The 20,223-nt window shown below is 39.6% G+C and overlaps 1 protein-coding gene across 2 annotated transcripts in view; it reads right to left on the bottom strand.

Annotated features, from left to right (window-relative positions):
• Positions 1–645: 645 nt before the first annotated feature.
• The window catches only part of LOC143282517 (flap endonuclease GEN homolog 1-like), a 19,719-nt gene continuing 141 nt past the window's right edge, over positions 646–20,223 (bottom strand). The window contains exons 2-12 of one of the 2 annotated variants that reach the window (XM_076588184.1): positions 18,961–19,137; positions 18,060–18,240; positions 13,864–13,953; positions 13,105–13,191; positions 12,107–12,288; positions 10,429–10,526; positions 8,904–9,088; positions 6,761–6,954; positions 2,974–3,035; positions 2,484–2,654; positions 646–1,449 (exon numbers count right to left, since the gene is read on the bottom strand). In XM_076588184.1, the coding sequence (XP_076444299.1) occupies positions 1,352–1,449; positions 2,484–2,654; positions 2,974–3,035; positions 6,761–6,954; positions 8,904–9,088; positions 10,429–10,526; positions 12,107–12,288; positions 13,105–13,191; positions 13,864–13,953; positions 18,060–18,240; positions 18,961–19,130 (1,518 nt within the window). In that variant the 5' untranslated portion in view covers positions 19,131–19,137 and the 3' untranslated portion in view covers positions 646–1,351. Of the gene's footprint in view, positions 1,453–2,483; positions 2,655–2,973; positions 3,036–6,760; positions 6,955–8,903; positions 9,089–10,428; positions 10,527–12,106; positions 12,289–13,104; positions 13,192–13,863; positions 13,954–18,059; positions 18,241–18,960; positions 19,138–20,223 lie in introns of both variants that reach the window. The other variant, XM_076588183.1, reaches the window with a different exon arrangement.

A 20,223-nucleotide genomic window follows, 5' to 3' on the forward strand; every position in this document is an offset into this window, starting at 1 on the left:
GGGTTGCTGGAGCTTTTGCCACATCCCCAAGATGAATGTGGCTGGATGTATCATGTGAGAGCAGTATAATATTTTAACAGTGTAGATATTGTATGTACTTCCAAATCAAAGCTATATATATATATATATATATATATATATATATATATATATATCAGGTTGCTTAACTTAAATTTAAAATAGAAGTGAAGACAGGCTTTTACTCCACAATTTTATTCTAGTGATTGAAATTTAGTAAGCTCATCTCAGGGAAACAGCGGCTTTCCTGGTGCAATGCAATACAATGAAGTGCTTGGAATGTAATTTCATTCATTACCAGGGACGACATGTTTACCTCTCACTTGTTTTTTTTACACATCTAATTGGTTTGCATTGGTTAGAAGAAAAAATTAAATGTAAACAGCTTTTGATTTTGTTCAATTTAATATATTTCATATTAAATTACATCCTTCCAAGTACAGAAATGGTATTATGCGCTGGCCTATTCATCCTTTCTCAATAATTTCATCAGTCAGAGTATGATGCCATCAATTAACAATACTGACACCTCCCCAAACATGAGTGTGAAAGTGAGGTATAGCAACAACATTGGAATACTTTTTATCTTTGTTTTTCCAAATAGTGATGTGAAAACCAACCAGCTGATGTGCATTATAAAATTTTATTCATGAAAGTCAAAAAGAAAAAAAGTGCCTTCTATTCTTTACACAGCTCTGGCAAAACAAAAAATGAATATATAAAAAATCACATGTAGCACAGTGACAACAAAAATAAAATTGCACAAAACCTACATACTGACTGCAAGCTTGTAAAATGATAAACAGAACATTTCTCTCTCTCTATATATATATATAGTATTCCCTTCACATTAACACTTAATTAAAATTAAAAATCTCCAATATAACATATATCGTCAAGTAGTCTGGTCACTACTGCAGAGCCTGTTTCCAACAACAACAAAAAAACCTCTGGTGAAAACGTTAAAAAGAAAAACAGAAAATACTTAGTTAAGGAAAAATACTGATCACAGCAGCAATAAATGACATGTTTAATTGTGTACACAGGTTACAAAGCCTCTGTCACAATCTGCTGTAATAAACGCATGACAGAAAAAAAAAACACACACACACCACAAACCAGCATAATTTTCAATGCGAACGCATGATACCCAACATCCTACCATTAGCCCCATGTTTTGGACAGTGTTCAGATGTACAGGAGGCAGAGGTGGAGAATGAAGCTATGGACCAAGGATGTCATCCGCATTTCAGGCATCACACTATGACATCAAAACTAGCCCTCATATCCCACCACCCCCAGCCCCCCAGTCAGAAAAGTGTTCTGAACAAGGCTACTGTTGATTATTCTTCTCATATTTAAGCTCTCTCTTTACTTTCAAGAAGTTTTCCATCGTCATTTGTGACTTGTCTGCTTCACCTGGTCGTTTGCCTGCTGGAGTAAACAAAATATGTGAGGTATGCGTAACTAAAACAGTAAAAGTTAAAAACAAACACTGTCATTGTGTGAAGTTTGAATGAATCAGATGCACAGCAAAACGTCATGATGTTCTCTATATTTATCAGTAAAAGACTGACTCATGAACTGTACATTGAGTACCAATGTCTACTACAGCAATCCTCAACAACAAATAATAAGAATGGTTTATAGATTTGTGTTTGTGGTGTATATTTCTAGAAAAAAAAAATCTAATGAGACTTTTGATGACTTTTTCATTCAACTTTAAAACCTTGTCTGTGAACTCTCTAAGACTTTGGTCTGATTCGCAGACCTGTTTTTAGTTCAATATTCCAATCATATCTGAATCATTATGGACAAAATATTGCATAAATATCAAATATATTTGAGTGAGGTTAAAGTTATGCGTATCATTTTTGACTGGGTTGATGAAGCCTTACCTGCATGAAATTGTGTCGTCAAAAGTCACTGGGAAGATGATTGTTTTTTACTTTTTACATCCATAATCAGTTATTTCTGTTGTTCAGTTAATGACTTCCCTTAACAAAGTAATTTCCTTTAATTATTCTCATATTTATTTAATATAATAATCTTTTATTCCATCCTCTATCTACCCTGCTTCCCCCAACTCACCATAATCTCCCTCTCCTCTCCTACGTTACTTACCTATTTTCAAAAGATAACATTCAAATCTGGAAATGAATACTTTCACACAATGTCTACAATCACCAGTATATGTTATAGGAAATTAAACAAGAAATCCTCCTCCTCTTTTTTGATTTTGTGCTCTAAAATCTTCAAGAATACAATCATCTGCAGTTTGCGTGCATTCACCCTCTATCCCCACCCCCAACATCATTTTCTGTGCAGCACTATCCAGTTTGGAAATGCCAGCAAACTTATAATCTGAATAATACGGCTGTCACCTCCATCCCTGTAAGTTATTACACTGCACTGTACCATAAGTCTTAGTAAAGGTATGCAGGAATTCTGGCTTGCTGGCTTACCTTTTCCCTTCTTCATGCTCCTGCTTTCTTTGTATCTTCTGGTCATCTCTGGATACTTGTTCTCAAACGGTTCACTTGGCACTGCCACCAGGTAAGGATTATTTCTCTCTTGTTCCCTCTTGGGCGTCTTTTCCACATCGACGACAGACACAGGAGTCCATTTGTCAAATGCTGTAAAAGGATTCTGATAATGAACCTTTTTTTCCCATATCACAAACACTGATACCATTCCTAGCACACACACACACACACACAAGTTTAAAGTAAAGAAATTCCCATTACCAAGAAACCCAACTCGAGTAATATGACATCTGCTTTGACTAAAGCAACATGGTACTGGATTTTTATTTTTTTTATTTTTATTTTTAAAAAGCTCGCAGCAACAGTTAAAGAAATGAGGACTTTCATTCCGGATTTGCTAATCATGAACTAAAAGGTGAAAATCAAATGGAAGCAAACAATTATGTAGCAATATGGAAATATTTCTCACCAAGTCGCTGCCATTCGACAAGATAGCAGGGCACCGATTTCCGTGTACACTTCTCCAATACTCTGAAAGATGCAGGGGGGAAGAAAAAAGTAAAAACAACCAAATAAAATCCTGACCCAAAAGCAAAAAGAAACAAAACAAAGTGAACCAGACTCCAGGCCAACAAAATAATTGCAAAAATGAAGAAAAAAATGCTGGTGACTGGGTTTGCAAAACATTGTATTGAATGCGTCAGGGGAATGAAGAAAAGCCGTGTAATAATGATCATAATAATATATTGCAAACAATGATATTTATATGGTGTATACTATTGCCCAGTGCGAATCAATGTGCTGTACAGTTTCCATTCTCGCTATCCATACACTATGCTCTAACACCACAGACACTCACAAACACTCATCCACATATACACACTCAAACTATACCACAGCTAAAGGCTGCTTAACACAATAAATATCAAGAGTCATTGAGACAGACTTTAAATTAATTCACAAATGGTGTAAAATAATTTTGTTCAAGGTAATGTCCATAAAACATACTGTAGCTTAAGGACTGCTTGGTCTACTTGTGACCTTGACCTCTATTCTCCATGTACATTCAGATTTTTGAGATTTGATTTACACTTTCCGGTCACGTTTCATCAGTCAGTAAATGTGGGTTCAATGTTTCACACACACTCTCCCCCTCCTCCTAAAAAAGAAAAAAAAAAGCCCAACCATTCCCCCCACCCTTCTAAAAAAAAAAAAAAGGACAAAGCTTTTAGATTCTGTGACCTTTAAATAAGTTTAAAAAAATTACAAGAACAAATTTTCAATGGAATACTACAACCGCTGCTGTAAATTGCACTGAAATCTGTCAAAGGTTTATTTTTCATCTCCATGTGGGGCAGCTAGAAAATTCTGATCACAATCAATGAAATTGTTTATCAAAGTAAATAAGCCAGATGATGAAATTCTTGTTTGATTTTGTTACTCAAACTAAGGTCTGAACATGACAAGTGCAGTATATCATTTTCAACAGACTTTGAAATCTCACACCCATAAGCCTAAGCTGCTTTGAAACTGGAAGTCAAAATGCATAAGAAACCACAAGGAATGGTTGCTGAATGTACACTGGACAGAGCGTCCAACTTTGAAGCAAGGACCCTGGATTCGACTCTTGCAATACCCATGATTTTCACTCACACATCTTCCAAGGCCATCCTAACCATTGGATGCTGAGTGATGGTATGGGTGCGTGTCTTTTGAATCAGACAATATACTGATGTCTTGTGTGTAGCTTGTAACTAGTGCATCACAATCTTAACGCCAACCCCTAGTACATCACAATCTTAATGCCAACCCCACCCTAGTGCGTAACAATCTTAATGCCAACCCCACGCTAGTGCGTCACAATCTTAACGCCAACCCCTAGTGCATCACAATCTTAACGCCAACCCCACCCTAGTGCATCACAATCTTAACGCCAACCCCACCCCAGTGCGTCACAATCTTAACGCCAACCCCACCCCAGTGCATCACAATCTTAAAGCCAACCCCTAGTGCATCACAATCTTAAAGCCAACCCCTAGTGCGTCACAATCTTAACGCCAACCCCTAGTACATCACAATCTTAACGCCAACCCCTAGTACATCACAATCTTAACGCCAACCCCTAGTACATCACAATCTTAACGCCAACCCCCAGTGCGTCACAATCTTAACGCCAACACCACCCTAGTGCGTCACAATCTTAACGCCAACCCCTAGTGCGTCACAATCTTAACGCCAACCCCACCCTAGTGCGTCACAATCTTAACGCCAACCCCTAGTGCATCACAATCTTAACGCCAACCCCACCCTAGTGCGTCACAATCTTAACGCCAACCCCACCCTAGTGCGTCACAATCTTAACGCCAACCCCACCCCAGTGCATCACAATCTTAACGCCAACCCCACCCCAGTGCATCACAATCTTAACGCCAACCCCACCCCAGTGCATCACAATCTTAAAGCCAACCCCACCCCAGTGCATCACAATCTTAAAGCCAACCCCACCCTAGTGCGTCACAATCTTAACGCCAACCCCACCCTAGTGCGTCACAATCTTAACGCCAACCCCACACTAGTGTGTCACAATCTTAACGCCAACCCCACCCCAGTGCATCACAATCTTAACGCCAACCCCTAGTGCGTCACAATCTTAACGCCAACCCCACCCCAGTGCATCACAATCTTAACGCCAACCCCACCCCAGTGCATCACAATCTTAACGCCAACCCCACCCCAGTGCATCACAATCTTAACGCCAACCCCACCCCAGTGCATCACAATCTTAAAGCCAACCCCACCCCAGTGCATCACAATCTTAAAGCCAACCCCACCCTAGTGCGTCACAATCTTAACGCCAACCCCACCCTAGTGCGTCACAATCTTAACGCCAACCCCACACTAGTGTGTCACAATCTTAACGCCAACCCCACCCTAGTGCGTCACAATCTTAACGCCAACCCCACCCTAGTGCGTCACAATCTTAACGCCAACCCCACCCTAGTGCGTCACAATCTTAATGCCAACCCCACCCTAGTGCATCACAATCTTAACGCCAACCCCACACTAGTGCGTCACTATCTTAACGCCAACCCCATACTAGTGCGTCACTATCTTAACGCCAACCCCACACTAGTGCGTCACAATCTTAACGCCAACCCCACACTAGTGCGTCACTATCTTAACGCCAACCCCACCCTAGTGCGTCACAATCTTAACGCCAACCCCACACTAGTGCGTCACAATCTTAACGCCAACCCCACACTAGTGCGTCACTATCTTAACGCCAACCCCACACTAGTGCGTCACTATCTTAACGCCAACCCCACACTAGTGCGTCACTATCTTAACGCCAACCCCACCCTAGTGCGTCACTATCTTAACGCCAACCCCACACTAGTGCGTCACTATCTTAACGCCAACCCCACACTAGTGCGTCACTATCTTAACGCCAACCCCCTCCCCCCAAAAAATCTCACATTACTAAATATAAAAAACAAACACATGGCAACAAATTCCACTGAAAATTTGCAATGATAGTGGAGCTCTTGCAATACCCATAGACATGCGTAAATACATATACAATAGCGTAACACAAACATCCAAGGAAAACGTTTTAGTATGCACACATGACCTCACACAAAACCACACACAAAATCACAATCACCTCAGCCATTCCATACACACTTCCAGTACATACACACAGAGCAATAAACACAATACGATCACATTCACTTTCTTGTACACACACACAAGCACATGCACAAAACACAAGCACACACACATACACAACAAACGCACACATGTGCACACACATATGCACATACATGCACACACACACACATGCATGCACATGCACACACACACACAAACAACACACACACACTCACACAAACATACTCATGCATGCACACACACAAACACACAACACACACAAACATAAAACACACCCCTCAATCACCAACCCACACACACAACACACTCACCACCCCCCAATACACAAACACACAACACACCAACACACACAAACACACCCCTCAATCACCAACTCACAAACACAACACACTCACCCACACACACACAAACACACAACACACCCACACACAAACATACCCCTCGATCACCAACATACACAAACAAACACACCCCTCAATCACCAACCCACACACACAACACACTCACCCACCCACACACACACACAGAGACACACACATCACACACTCACCCACACACACACAACACACACACACAAAGAGAACCTTTCAGGTGATGCTTCAGGCAGTTGCAGAGTGCCATACAGATGCATGTGAATCAGGACAGGAATCAACTTCTTCATGAGTTCTACGTTACTCATGGACACCAGCCCTGTCAAGTCATCACCCAACATGGGAAAGGAGATCCTCACCTCACTGACGTTTAGCGTCTCCTTGTCGTCAAGGAACTCATCAACCAGCTGAAACAACAGTATCAGCAGTTTGTCTTGTCATTCTGCAATGCCTTATAATTGTTGTTTTTGACTCACTTGGGTAAACAAAGTGAGTATGTTTTAACCCGGTGTTCGGTTGTCTGTGTGTGTGTGTGTGTGTGTCTGTGTGTCCGTGGTAAACTTTAACACTGACATTTTCTCTGCAAATACTTTGTCAGTTGACACCAAATTAGGCATAAAAATAGGAAAAATTCAGTTCTTTCCAGTCATCTTGTTTAAAAAAATATTGCACCTTTGGGATGGGCACCAAAAAAAATAAAAAATGAAGCCTAATTATATGCAAACTGCATTTACTGTTATATTTATATTTTTTGTATTCTCTAAACTTGGCACTTTGATCTGATATTCTGACCCAACAACAAGAGCAGTCATTATTATCATTTTTTGTTCAAACGGGAACTTCTTTTGCTAAGCATGGAAGTTTTATTTATTTTTGCAAACGTTTTGGTGCAGATAGTAAAAAAAAAGGGAAATTACTCTGTAATTAATGCTAGGGGACTTAATCTGCTTTAAACTGATCTTTCTCATCTTAAACATTACATTTTGAAATTATACTCAATACATAAAAAGCTTGGATTTTTTTTTTAAGTGTATCACAAGTGAGTCTTGAAGGCCTTGCCTCTCTTGTTTTGTAATGCTTCTCACTGTATCATATCATACAATACTGATACTGTTCTGTAATTAATGTGCAACAGTCTGGAATTCCTTTGTGCAGCCATGTTGCTTACAGCCCAGTCGACTACAGGATGTTGCTGGCAAAATTCTGTGGAAAAACCCTCTTTGATAGGAAAACAAATACAGCTGCATGTAGAAGAAAAAATCAGAAAAGAAAAAAAAAGAGTGGTGCTGAACTGAGGTGACGGGCTCTTCCCAGCAAGAGCAGCCCGAATTTCACACAGAGAAATCTGTTGGAACAAAATAATAATAATAAAATACAATACAATGCACACTAGGCAAGGCTGAAAAATTGTAAATATTGATCCCGTATGACCTGGAAAAAAAAACAAAAAAACACCAGGAAAAGAAAACTTAATACAGGCATACTTGACACACAAGCCTAGGACATGCCTCCTACATTGACAACTCTATAAATGTTTCAAGAGAAGACTGATCGAAAGACTAACCTGAAAATAAACATAATCAAACATAATGCACAAGACAATATAAAATAACAGGCATACGAAACTAAAAATTGTCACCGAGCACCTCTGACATCCTTGGCACAAAAATCAAGGAATACAACAAAGAAAGAATACCCAGTCACGAAATCCAGAAAAAGACAAAAATTATTCAACAGCAAAAATATAGGTGAATGGACCAGCAAGACAGAAAGTAGCAAGAAAGGCAGAGACAACTGAAAGAAAAAGAAACAGTAAACAAAACAACAACAACAACAACACAACAAACACACACACACACATACACACACACACACACACACATACACACACACACACACACAAACAAAAGAAAACAAAAACATTGAAGCTTGTTCAGAAGTAGCAGAAAAGAGGAAATCTCTAGCACAGAATTTCTAGAAAGTTGGGAAACTGCTATATACTGGAAGCGGCTCCAGCACCACATGGGTGTGTGTATAGCATCCACTGGATCCAAAGGATCAGAATGTGCAGACAAATTCAAAACTTCAAAAAAGATTTACACAATCAGTCTTCAAACATAATAATAAAAACATAACTTCTGTGAAGTGATTGTCAGTGTTCATGTATGCTCCTTGAAATAGATTCTACTTCACTAGTTTTTGATGGAATCTGATTATGTATTTTTGCGACACGGGTGACCCAAATGTGGGATATGATTACATGTGTTTCTTGACAAATATAACCTTCTCTGCAAAGGGGGTTGGGGGGAGGCGGGGGAAGATGATAATAAAAACCTCTGCATCAAATCCCGCTCACCTGTTTGTTGGGAAAGCCCTCCTGTTTGATTGCTTTCTCTCTCATGTTCATCTCCACCAGATAGGGGCTGGTTCGTCGCTCTATCGTGTGGTACTGGCAGTCACACGGTCTGCCGCTATGCGCAAGGCACTCTGTTGTGCTTCCGCAGAATGTACATCCTGATTTCTTATGCCCCGCCTTGTTACCTGCTCACACAAAAATGTATGACAACGATGTCAGTCATGCCAATAATCCTGCTTAAAGTTAAACTGAAACAAACAATAATGAAGACCAACAACAATACAAATCTTCAATGACAAAGACACACACCCATCACTGTTTGTATAAGTCCAAAATAGTTGGTGTTGCTATCAAACACTTTGTGATTGTGGCTTGATTCCACTGTAGTAAAATATTGTGCGATGTTTTGCCCCTAAATAACTCCTACCCAGATGTCAGTGTACGGTGGGCTCACACAGACAAGTCTTGTCAGCTTCAAAGGTGCCTAACACTGCAGATGTCTGCATCTTCTGACCAACACTGTCAATGTCTGCTATTTTCACATCTGAATGATGCTGGGATATGATACGGTTGGAACACATTGCATACTTTCGAACAAAAATGGATTGCAACAGCTCACCACTTTAATCTTCATAGACCATCATCAAAGATGAAAACAAAATAGTTCCAGATTCTGTGGACTTTCATGGGAAAGGGCAGCAAGTAAAAAAACAGTCTTCTCATCGTCACTCATTGCCATTAGGAGGAGGAGGAGTTTTCTTTAATGTCCCATCACACACACTGGTGATTATAGACCTTTAGCTAAAATATTCATTTTCACATAAGAATGGTATTGTCGAAAAGGGAGGAGAGCAGGGAGGGAGTTGGATGGTGAGTTGGTGGAAAGAGAACAGGTGAAGGGTCGAATCAAAGGTGAATATTTGAAATAAATAATAGAAGTACAACTAAATGCAATTAATTATTGGATTTTGTAAAAGGGAAGTTGTTAATTAACAAAAGGAACAACTGCTAATGAATGTAAAAAAGTCAAAGACATCAACATTCCCAGTGGCTTGTAATGACAGTTTTGTGCAGGTAAGGCTACAATCATTTCACTAACATAACTTTTCTTACCCTTCTTTTTTTTCTTTACTATTTTCTTTATTTCTTTTCGTTTTTTTCCCACCCTCAAGGCCTGGCTAAGCGCGTTGGGTCACGCTGGTGGTCAGGTATCTGCTTAGCAGATGTGGTGTAGTGTATATAGAATTTGTCCAAACATAGTGACGCCTCCTTGAGAAACTAAACTGAACTGAACTGAGCTACTGTTACTTCTGATGTATACATTCTAAATTTGAAATGTGCAAATGTAATAGTGTTGTTCTCTCATCCTCCATTTCTTGCTGCACCCCAGTGCCCTGCCCTTGTATTTTCTTCAAGTGCAACGATCACACATTTCAGGGTGGGGTGATGTTCATGTAAAACATAAATCCTAATCTGTTCAGTCAGTCATAAACTGACAGTACCAAAATTATTTCCATGCACCTACCTGGATGATGGCAATTTTGACAGTGACTTGACTTGGTAACTTCTGTCCTCTCCTGTTTGATGGAATCCAAATCCATTTTGTCTCGCCAGCCACATACCCTGTAGACACATGAAACTAATCACAGATTCATCTCACCTTGTATTCCAATTAGATACTGGCATTTAAACCAAATCCAAAAAGTGACATTCTTCTCACTCCCACTACACACTTGGCGCACTGAAAAAGAACCCATAGCAATGAAAACGTTGTCCTCTGTCGAAGGAACACACTCTGATAGGTACACAAATTTATGTGCAGCCACTCAAGGCCTGACTAAGCATGTTTGGTAATGCTGCTGGTCTCGCATCTGCCTACCAGATGTGGTGTAGTGTATATGGATTTGTCCGAATGCAATGATGCATCCTTGAAACTGAAACTCTCACTGCTGACATAAAGCATAAAAAATTCTCCACAATGGTGGTGGAAAAATGTATGGTTCAACAGCTGCATGTTATTAATTTCGTTCTAAAATCACATAACTTTTGAAAATGCCAATCCAATTCCAGGAAAAAAAATGATTTTTTTTTTAAATGCAAAGAGAGCCAACAAAATCAAGAAAGAAGAAAGCACAATAACTTCTACTGCAATTTAACAGACCTATAGCACAGAAAAGTGCACAGCACATTAGGCTTCAGAAAAACACACGTTTTTTTGACACATATGCCACACATATCTGAAAAATTGTATCTGCTGAAAATCCTAATATTTAAAAAGTCAGAGCCCTCCGCAGGGGCTATACCTGATTAAAAAAGGAAATTTTCTGTCTAAAATTATGTTTAAATAACATACTTACCGTGACCCAACTGGTGCAGACTCCAGCAGGGGTCTGACATTCCTGTCCTGTGCAAACTACTATCCACCTATGCGGAGAAAACGAAAGTAACTACGGCCGATAACCTCCTGGAAGTAGGTAACCTCCCCTTTGTCCCGCTGGCTAGCGCCCACTTTTTCCGGCAGCCATCATGACTCCTGTTCCCGTGCTCTTCATACAGCTAATTTTTTTTCGTATTTCCTGTCTCTCTGTCGATTCTCTGGTGTTCTTGTTTTTTGTCAAATTATGTTTCCAACCAGGTCACATAATTAGTTTTGCCTTTTTGGCCACAAATAACAGTGCTCTGTCAAAGGCACACAACGTCATGCCATTGCTGTATAATGCTCACTGCATTAATGCTCAGGAAAGTGGCAGAAGGGTCAAGACGTTTATCTGCCAATACAACGTCTGTGAAGAGTCTGGGTCTGAATCTCGTGTCTTGCCCTTTCTCCCAAGTTTGACTGGAAAAACAAACTGAGCGTCTAGTTATTTGGATGAACTGATAAACCAAGGCCACATGTGCAACACACACTTGGTGCACTGAAAAAGAAACCATGGCAACGAGAGTGTTGTCCTCTAGAAAAATCCTGAAAAAAAAAAAATCCACTCTGATAGGTACACAAATATGTGTGCATGAACTTGAGGTCAGACTAGTGTGATGAGTTACGCTGCTGGCCAGGCATCTGCCTAGCAGATGTGATGTAGTGTACATTGGTTTGATTTAGCTTGGAGACACCTCCCTCAGTAACTGAAACTTTATGCTCATTTTCATTTCCTTTCACACAAAACCAAAGCAGTTTGTGAATGATGCATCGATGAACATAGTACCTCCGCAAAACATCTGGGGCGTATTTCTTGACAGCGGCAATCAGCTCCAACACTTTCTTTGGTCCGATGCCCTTCACTCCATCCCCGTAGTCACAACCACTCAGCAGTGCTATCACCACAAGGTCCTGACGATTCAGGTTCAACTTCTCCTCAATGCCAGACAACGTGTATTTCTCTGCTTCCTGAAAGGAGAGAGAGCGAGAGAAAAAAAAAAGCTTTGTGAATAGAAAAATATGACGAAGCTGTGAACATTATTTCTATATATTGAAAAGAAAAGTTATATCTATGCCCCCCCCCCCCCTAAAAACAACAACAACAACAGCAAAAAACAGAAAAAAAACAAGCAACTCAATACAGACTTTGAATTATAAACCAGAAAATTTCTTATATCTGTTAAAAGAGCCAAAAATGATAAGAACTTACAGAGAAATTCCAGAGACTTAATTTTTTTTTTTTTACCTCCAAAGCAACCCTGCTCAGATTCAGACAAAAAATTGGTCCTAAAAAAATATTTAATTAGTGTTTTGCCTTCCGATCTTCTGTGCCCCTTATAGGAAATTTTCTTCCTAAAATTACATTTAAGTAACATACTTACCGTGACCCACTAGTGCAGACTCCGGCAGGGGTCTGATTCCTGTCCTGTGCAAACTACTACCCGCCTATGCGGAGAAAACGAAAGTAGCTATGGCTGATAACCTCCTGAAGTAGGTTACCTCCGCTGTGCATCCCTGACTAGCGCCCTCTTTGCTGAATTTACTCCCATGCTTACTCTGAATCATCCAAACACTTCCATACCCAGACTCATCTGTGACAGTCCAAAGAAAACTATCAAAGTCAGATAACCATTTCACTCAGGTTTCAGTTAGGCCTGCACGCACGCACACACACACACACATGCACACACACACACACACACACATGCACAGACACAAAAAAGGGGATGTTATCAATACCATCGCTGTCATTCGAAATAAAACAGTCATCACTATAATGACTACCTCTTTTTTCACATCAAGGTTTCTGTACACAGTTCTAGCTCCATACAGAAATGCATCACTGTCATTGGTGAGGCAGGCGTCTGCAATCTGTGCAAAAGATCAGAACCAAAATGATCATTATGAAACAGGAATGCAAATAATTTCCTTTGCTCTCCAGTCTAAACACATAATTATGCGCACATTCACGCACATGCACACAGACACAGAAATATGCACACACACTACCATTCACATACACACACTTGTATGCATGCATGCATATAACCTGCACGCACACACACACGCACACACACACACAAATTAATGAAGTAATATTAAGAAATGTGATTATCATATTTTCTCTGAACCTCGATTATCAACAATATCGGCTGTTCAGAATATATCACATGCACTTTGCTTAGACAATATGGAGATGATGAAGTGTAAAAAATGTAGTCAATCTGTTTAAAGTAATGTTATCACATGATTATCTTGCAATTCATAACACTCTACGCCCCTCCCCAACACCCCGTGTGTATGTATGGCCAATGGCCAAAACACATTAAACAATTTGTCTTGCTTGTCTTTGTCTTGTCACTCATCCACATGCAAACTCACGCACATACACACTTTTCCTCTTCTGTCATTCAGCTGTGTAATATTCCCATTCACAATAATCTGATTACCCATCCAGACAGTACACACACATGCCCATAGACATCACAGACACACAGACAGACAGACAGACAGACATAAAAGAAGAAACACCCACCAACCTACCCCTAGCAGACTGAGAAGGGCACAGGTTTTTTCAGCCTCACCAGAACTATCCATGACCTGCAGACCAAGGCACTCCAGCATCTCCTTGCACTGTCAGAACAAGATGGTCAAACATCTCAATACTGCCTCCAATCCTCCAGAAAATCAAATTCACTCTAACCTTTACAAGCAGAGTATAGCTTTTTCTTTTTTTTTTCTTTTTCTTTTTTTATAGTTTAGTTTAAATTCATGTACGGTCAGTTTCAAACTTGTAGCTGTGAAGACATCCATCACATACTTAGTATGTGAAACATATAACAGGGCAGGACTTTGTATAAGATTTTCTTGCTGTCCTGTTTGACATGTAACTGTAGTGTACTGCAACATGTTCAAAATAAAAATACTGTTTAAACAGAGTATGGGGGAGTAAAATGATCATACACATACAAGTCATTCTTGTGGAAACTACTGAATGTGGAAGATGCAGCCAGTGACCACAGATTGATTGATTGAATCTTTAATGGGTAAAGAATTAGGCACAGTAAAGGCCATTTAACGACACAAAACATAAAAAATAAAGAACGACACAAAACATAAAAATAAAGAAATAAACTGAAATAAAATAAAATAATAAGAACGACGAATAAGAATAGGAACTTGAATAGTCTATTAAAGGTAACAAAGCGATGAAAACTGGAACAATTGGTACATTACATGTACATACGTACTTACACACACACACACAGGATAAAGAAGAAGAAGAAGAAGACAAAGAAGATAAGAAATAAGAAAACAAACATGAAGGAATCAACATTATTGCTGTCCAACTTTATTTGATTCAGATTCCACTTGACATTGCTGAATCTCTTATGTTCTTATCAAAATTTTGAACGATCTATGAAAAATGAGTAGCTCTGATTGAACTTAATGGTGCATAAATTTACTGTAAGACAATTTTTAAGATGGTCTGTTAAGCTTGAATTTAGCCAGTCAAATGTTCTTTCAACTAAAATGACTGAGAAGATGGACCATTCTGAATTTAAGTAAAAGAACGTATCAGAGAACAACTGATTTTGAAATGGACTGTACTGCCTCACGGAGTAACTGTCACAATCAAGCAAAAACATTCTCTGCATGATTCTCCACAGATCTTCAGACCATAACTGATGCATATCAAATACAAACTATCAGAAGAAAAAAGAAAGTATTCAGGCAGGCAACAGATGATGTCATAAGCAATGATTACTCAGTATTAACGCTGGACACCAAGTTTGTTCTGCAGTCTTTTCTTGTGTTTGTGGGCTTTAACTACAACATTTACTGTTATTTACAAGAGGGTTTCCAGACCTGTAACAGTTTTTACCAACACTCTGACTCAGCTATCACACCCCTACACATATTCCAATCATACCAAACGATATCATCTTCACCCCCCACCCCCATGCCACACCTCACAGTTTGATCTTTGATACTGCAGCATGCATGTAACTAGGTCAGTGTGCCATATAACAAATGTAGCTTCATGCTTCCGTTCAGTTCAAACAGTATGGAGAGTTTTGGGTGCAATGTGCAGTAGTCATCATTATTTTCGTTTATCACTGTGAGAAGGACTCCCTGTCAGCCCTGTCATCTCCAGAGGGCTGAGTGCGAAGCTAAGCCTGAACTGACTGACTGTTCCTTCAATTCTTTCCACTGGCAAGCTGCAGGATGGCGGACTGACCACACCGTCAAGTGTTCAAGGAAGCTTTATTCAAAACAGATCCATGAGTGCACCATTTCCCTTCCTTGATAGCATGAGACTTGTGTGACAGGTTGCTAATAATGAGTTTATGGCTGATGTCTTTGTTATTTATTTAGACGATGGATGCCCAGTGGTATAATAATCAGGTTGTGGCGAATATAACTGTTATTTAGTCAGACAATTAACCCCTAGGCTGCCTGCATGACGAGATAACTCGTCATGGCAAGCATGTATGCTTCGCTGCCTGCATGACGAGATAACTCGTCATCGAAATATTCTGACTTTTCCCTGCTTTGCATTCAGTTCGTTGACAAAAATGCTGGTAGCTTTAGCTTGGGGAATCTCTCTGGATTCTATTCATAGCTAGAAACACCATCTGCGTCATAAGGCGGTCCTTTATTTGAAGGTTTTGGTTGGGTTACTGGCCGCAGTCTTTGCCTGGCTTCTCTCCTCACTCGCTCAACAAAATGTCGGACTGACTCCGTGCTGAAGACATGCGCTCGTGGCGAACTAAATCAACCATGATTACTTTCTTTAGCTAATGCTCAGAAAGAATTGGAGCATAAATTCGAAGGAGAAGACAGTGGTGAACATTTATAGGACGATTTGATAGAAAATAAAGGGAGCAATCAAGAGAGTGGCCAAGATACAACTATCAGTGAGTGATGCAGGCTGTTCAACTGTAGCAGACGAATTTTTAGCAGGGCACCGTATGAGCTATTTTCTTGGCACTCAGCCAACGCGGTCTGATGAAGTGACGGTGTGAGAGGGGTGAAGAAGAGGGGGGTGGAGACTGAGGGGGCGTGGCCTCACATCCATATTATCACTTGCAGAAGTCACAATGCATCTATTTCTTTTTCAGTTTTTTTATATTGTGGTTGTTCTAGTATGATTTTGTGTGTGCAGATATCCATTTGTCCAGAAAATGATATTTTTGTGCAAATTACCAGACTAATGTTTGTAATGAACAAGTTGAAAATGTGACAAAAAACAAAACACTGATTTCAAAACAACAGCATGTCACTTAAAATGCATAAAATGGGAAAACATCATGTGTTTTGTATTCTTTATTCATTTCCCTTTCAGAAAATATATACTTTTATGGGTCTTTCTCCAATAACAAAGAGCACAGAATTTTTTGAAAATTTATACCCGTTTTTTGTGAAAAAACCCTGGCAAACAGATTTCACTTAAATCTTATTTTCCTGGCAGCGAAAGGGTTAATGTCCAAAGGTATAATAATAAGTTTGTGGCTAAGGTAACTGTTATTCAGTTAGAATTTGAGATAACAGCCCAAAGATGTAGAATCTAATTAGTTAAAATACACATGATCGTAGCCCTGATTCTCAGCTTTTGGTCACTTTCCTGCTCTAGTCAGGCTCCAAGTCCCTCGCTTTTGTGGACTGTGTACAAGACTCAAGTCAGCACGCCCCCCCCCCCCCCAAGCCCCCCACCCTGGCCCCCCTCCTGCCCCTCCCCCCCCCCATAAATTTAGTTCTGAAATTGGACACCACATTACCATCGTTAGACCGGACTGTTGCAACTCCCCGACAGGAGGAATTCCTAAGAAATACGCTGACAGGATTCAGACAGTTATGAATAGTTTCACATGCCCTGTGTTCACAGTGCACAAGTTAGGGCAAATCCCTGCTATCCTGCTTGAGATATTTTAGTTTCCTGTATGAGTGTATCCCTAAATATAGCAAGACAGCATACAATTCTATTAATCCCTTGTATCAATTCAGTTGTGTCCACACAACACTCATGAACATACACTCCATTAATCTCTCAACCATATCAAAGTCCATTAAACCACATCAGATGCAAGCATTAAGAACATTTGGAGTAAACCAAGCAAAGAACGAAGATAACAAATATTAACACATGTCTGTCCTTCCTGCATTACTCACCCCATCTAGACACACAACATTTCTAGTTAAAAACATGAAAAAAAAATTTCATTCATGATATTCATGCTCACTGTGCCCACACACATACACACACACTCACCACACCACACATACGAACATGCTCACTCACACCTACATGATAACAGCATATCTATCAACCCGTACCAGCAGAGCAGGCAAAACCTCCAAAATGAGAGCTATAAACATCTGAGACATATTGGCATATGCATTTGTGCACACACAGAGACAAGTGCATATTCTAGAATATACATCAGCTAACAAAGAAAGCTAAAAAGCAAACTGAAATAAACAGATACCAACAAACTGGTGCAATAGCTTAAAGATTGAAGTGTCAGATTTTCAAACCAACAAGAAATTTTTCAAGCAAAAGAAGGCACAAAAACTGATTTATGAAATATAACAATGAAAAAACAAAAAACAACAACTTAAAAAAATATTTAAAAAAAATTATTAAAAAGCACACATATTTACATGTTCATGAGGAAACCTTGTACTCCATGTGAAACCTGCAACATAGAGAGAAATGTTAATTCAAAAGTACTGACCCTTTTATTCATATCCTGAAGACCGGAGCGTTCATTTGCGGTCAGTTTACTGCTTGAGAACACTCTCATGCTTCGGTCTTGCATGGTCTGTGACTTTATTTGCGGTGCCATTCTCCCATCCATCACGAAGATAGGTTTTATGCCATGTTTCATCAGACACAGGGCTCGAAAAAACACCGTTCTGAGAAAAGTAAAACACATGACTTCCATAAAATCAAGAAAAGAAGAACCAATGCCAACCCTTACATGCTTTTCAAGTATTCTGATGTGCTTCTTTAGGAATCTACATGTGACATAAATTCTGATGATGAGAAACAGTCATTCTGAACCATAATTATTCAGAACAACAATCATACAAGTATTGAGTTTACCACACACACACACACACACACACACACACAGAGAGAGAGGACAATCTAATCAGGGTGATAAAACAGATACATTTCATCTAAAATAGATCACACAACTTAAAATTTTTTTTTTAAATACCAAAACCAAGAGGTCATTAAGACTGGCACTAAAGCTCAGCAAATAAAGTGATATAAACACCAAGACTCTGAAATCACATGTTACAATATTACTAAACAGGTTATGACTTCACAAATCAAAGTTGAAGAAAATGTTCCTGCTTTTTGTTAATCACTAGACATAAACTGCAAACCAAAAAAACCCACTCTGATCCGGTTAGTGCATTCCAATCTGAAGACCAAACAACTATGCTCTGTGCAGTTTTTAAACAACATAATAGCTGGTTTAGACAAATGAAAGGATGTCGACTGCATCATCATGCTGATCATTCCCTCTCCGCTGTCATCAAAAAGACTATCAAAAAGGGAAACAGGAAAACTGTATCTGAACACTCAACGACTGGAACCAGGAAGAGTGATTAATTACGACCCACCTGATCATGGAGAATTCGGGGCTGATGTCCCCTGTTGCCACTGAAGCTGTGCGCGCTGGCACGATCCACCCGCTGACGTCCACAGCCCATGTCTGGCCACTACACTGTGACAGGTGGGTGAATCCTTCTCCGGCCTCCTCCAGCTCCTGCCACAGTTTGGTCACACCCATTGGGCTCCTGGCATCAGCACAGTTCAGTGTCATCAGCATGTGCTTTCCATCTTTATTTTACATTTTTTTTTTTTAAATGTATGACATCCAAATTACAGTTATGCTCCTTTTTACATATATATTTTTTAAGTGACAATTGCTATTATCTCAGCCGTTTAGTTGTCTGTGTGTGTGTGTGTGTGTGTGTGTGTGTGTGTGTGTGTGTCTGTGTCTGTGTTGGAGTGTAACAGTTGTAGTACTGAGAGTATGTTACTTTGTGGGTTTTGTGCATTGTGATCTCATAATATTAATGATTCTGTTTTATGCTTCTACTACTTTTTATGTGCTTTCTTGTTTCACTTTAGGTACTGGATTTGTAAAGCACTTAGAGCTTGCTTATGATTGAATTATAGCGCTATATAAAAATTAAAAAAAAAAATCATTGTTATTATCATTATCATCATCATTATCATCAGTATGTGTTTTCTATCAGTATCAGCAACATGTGCTTTCAATCAGTATCATCAACATGTGCTTTTGATCACTATCATCAGCAACTGCCTACCATCACTATCATCAGCAATTGCCTACCATCAGTATCATCTGCAATTGCCTTCCATCACTATCATCAGCGTGTGTTTTCAATCAGCATCATCAAATCAGTATCATCAGAAAGTGTTTTCATCAGTATCATCAGAAAGCGTTTTCATCAGTATCACCAGCAAATGTTTATTTTCCCCAGCATGCACATACCTTGCATTAGTTCTCGTATCTGACTTGAAAGAAAAAGCCTTCTTAGCTTGCATTGCATTGAAGGGAAGTCAGAGGGGAATGCTAATAAACTGGCAAACATTCCCTAACGGATGCACTCATTAAGAAGTGTGCATAGAAACATGAACACAAATGTGTGTGTGTGTGTGTGTGTGTGTGAGTGAGTGAGTGAGTGAGTGTGTGTGTGTGTGTGTGTGTGTGTGTGTGTGTGTGTGTGAAACAGAAAGCGTGGCCTTAGGCCTGAGATCGACTTCGGTCGTGGTTGTGCATTTCAGTCATTCATGCACTGCACCGTGCGTCTGTCATATTCTGAAATCGTAAATGAAAAAAAATACGCCGTAAG

This window comes from Babylonia areolata, chromosome 5 (assembly GCF_041734735.1).
Source record: "Babylonia areolata isolate BAREFJ2019XMU chromosome 5, ASM4173473v1, whole genome shotgun sequence".
NCBI lineage: Eukaryota > Metazoa > Mollusca > Gastropoda > Neogastropoda > Buccinidae > Babylonia > Babylonia areolata.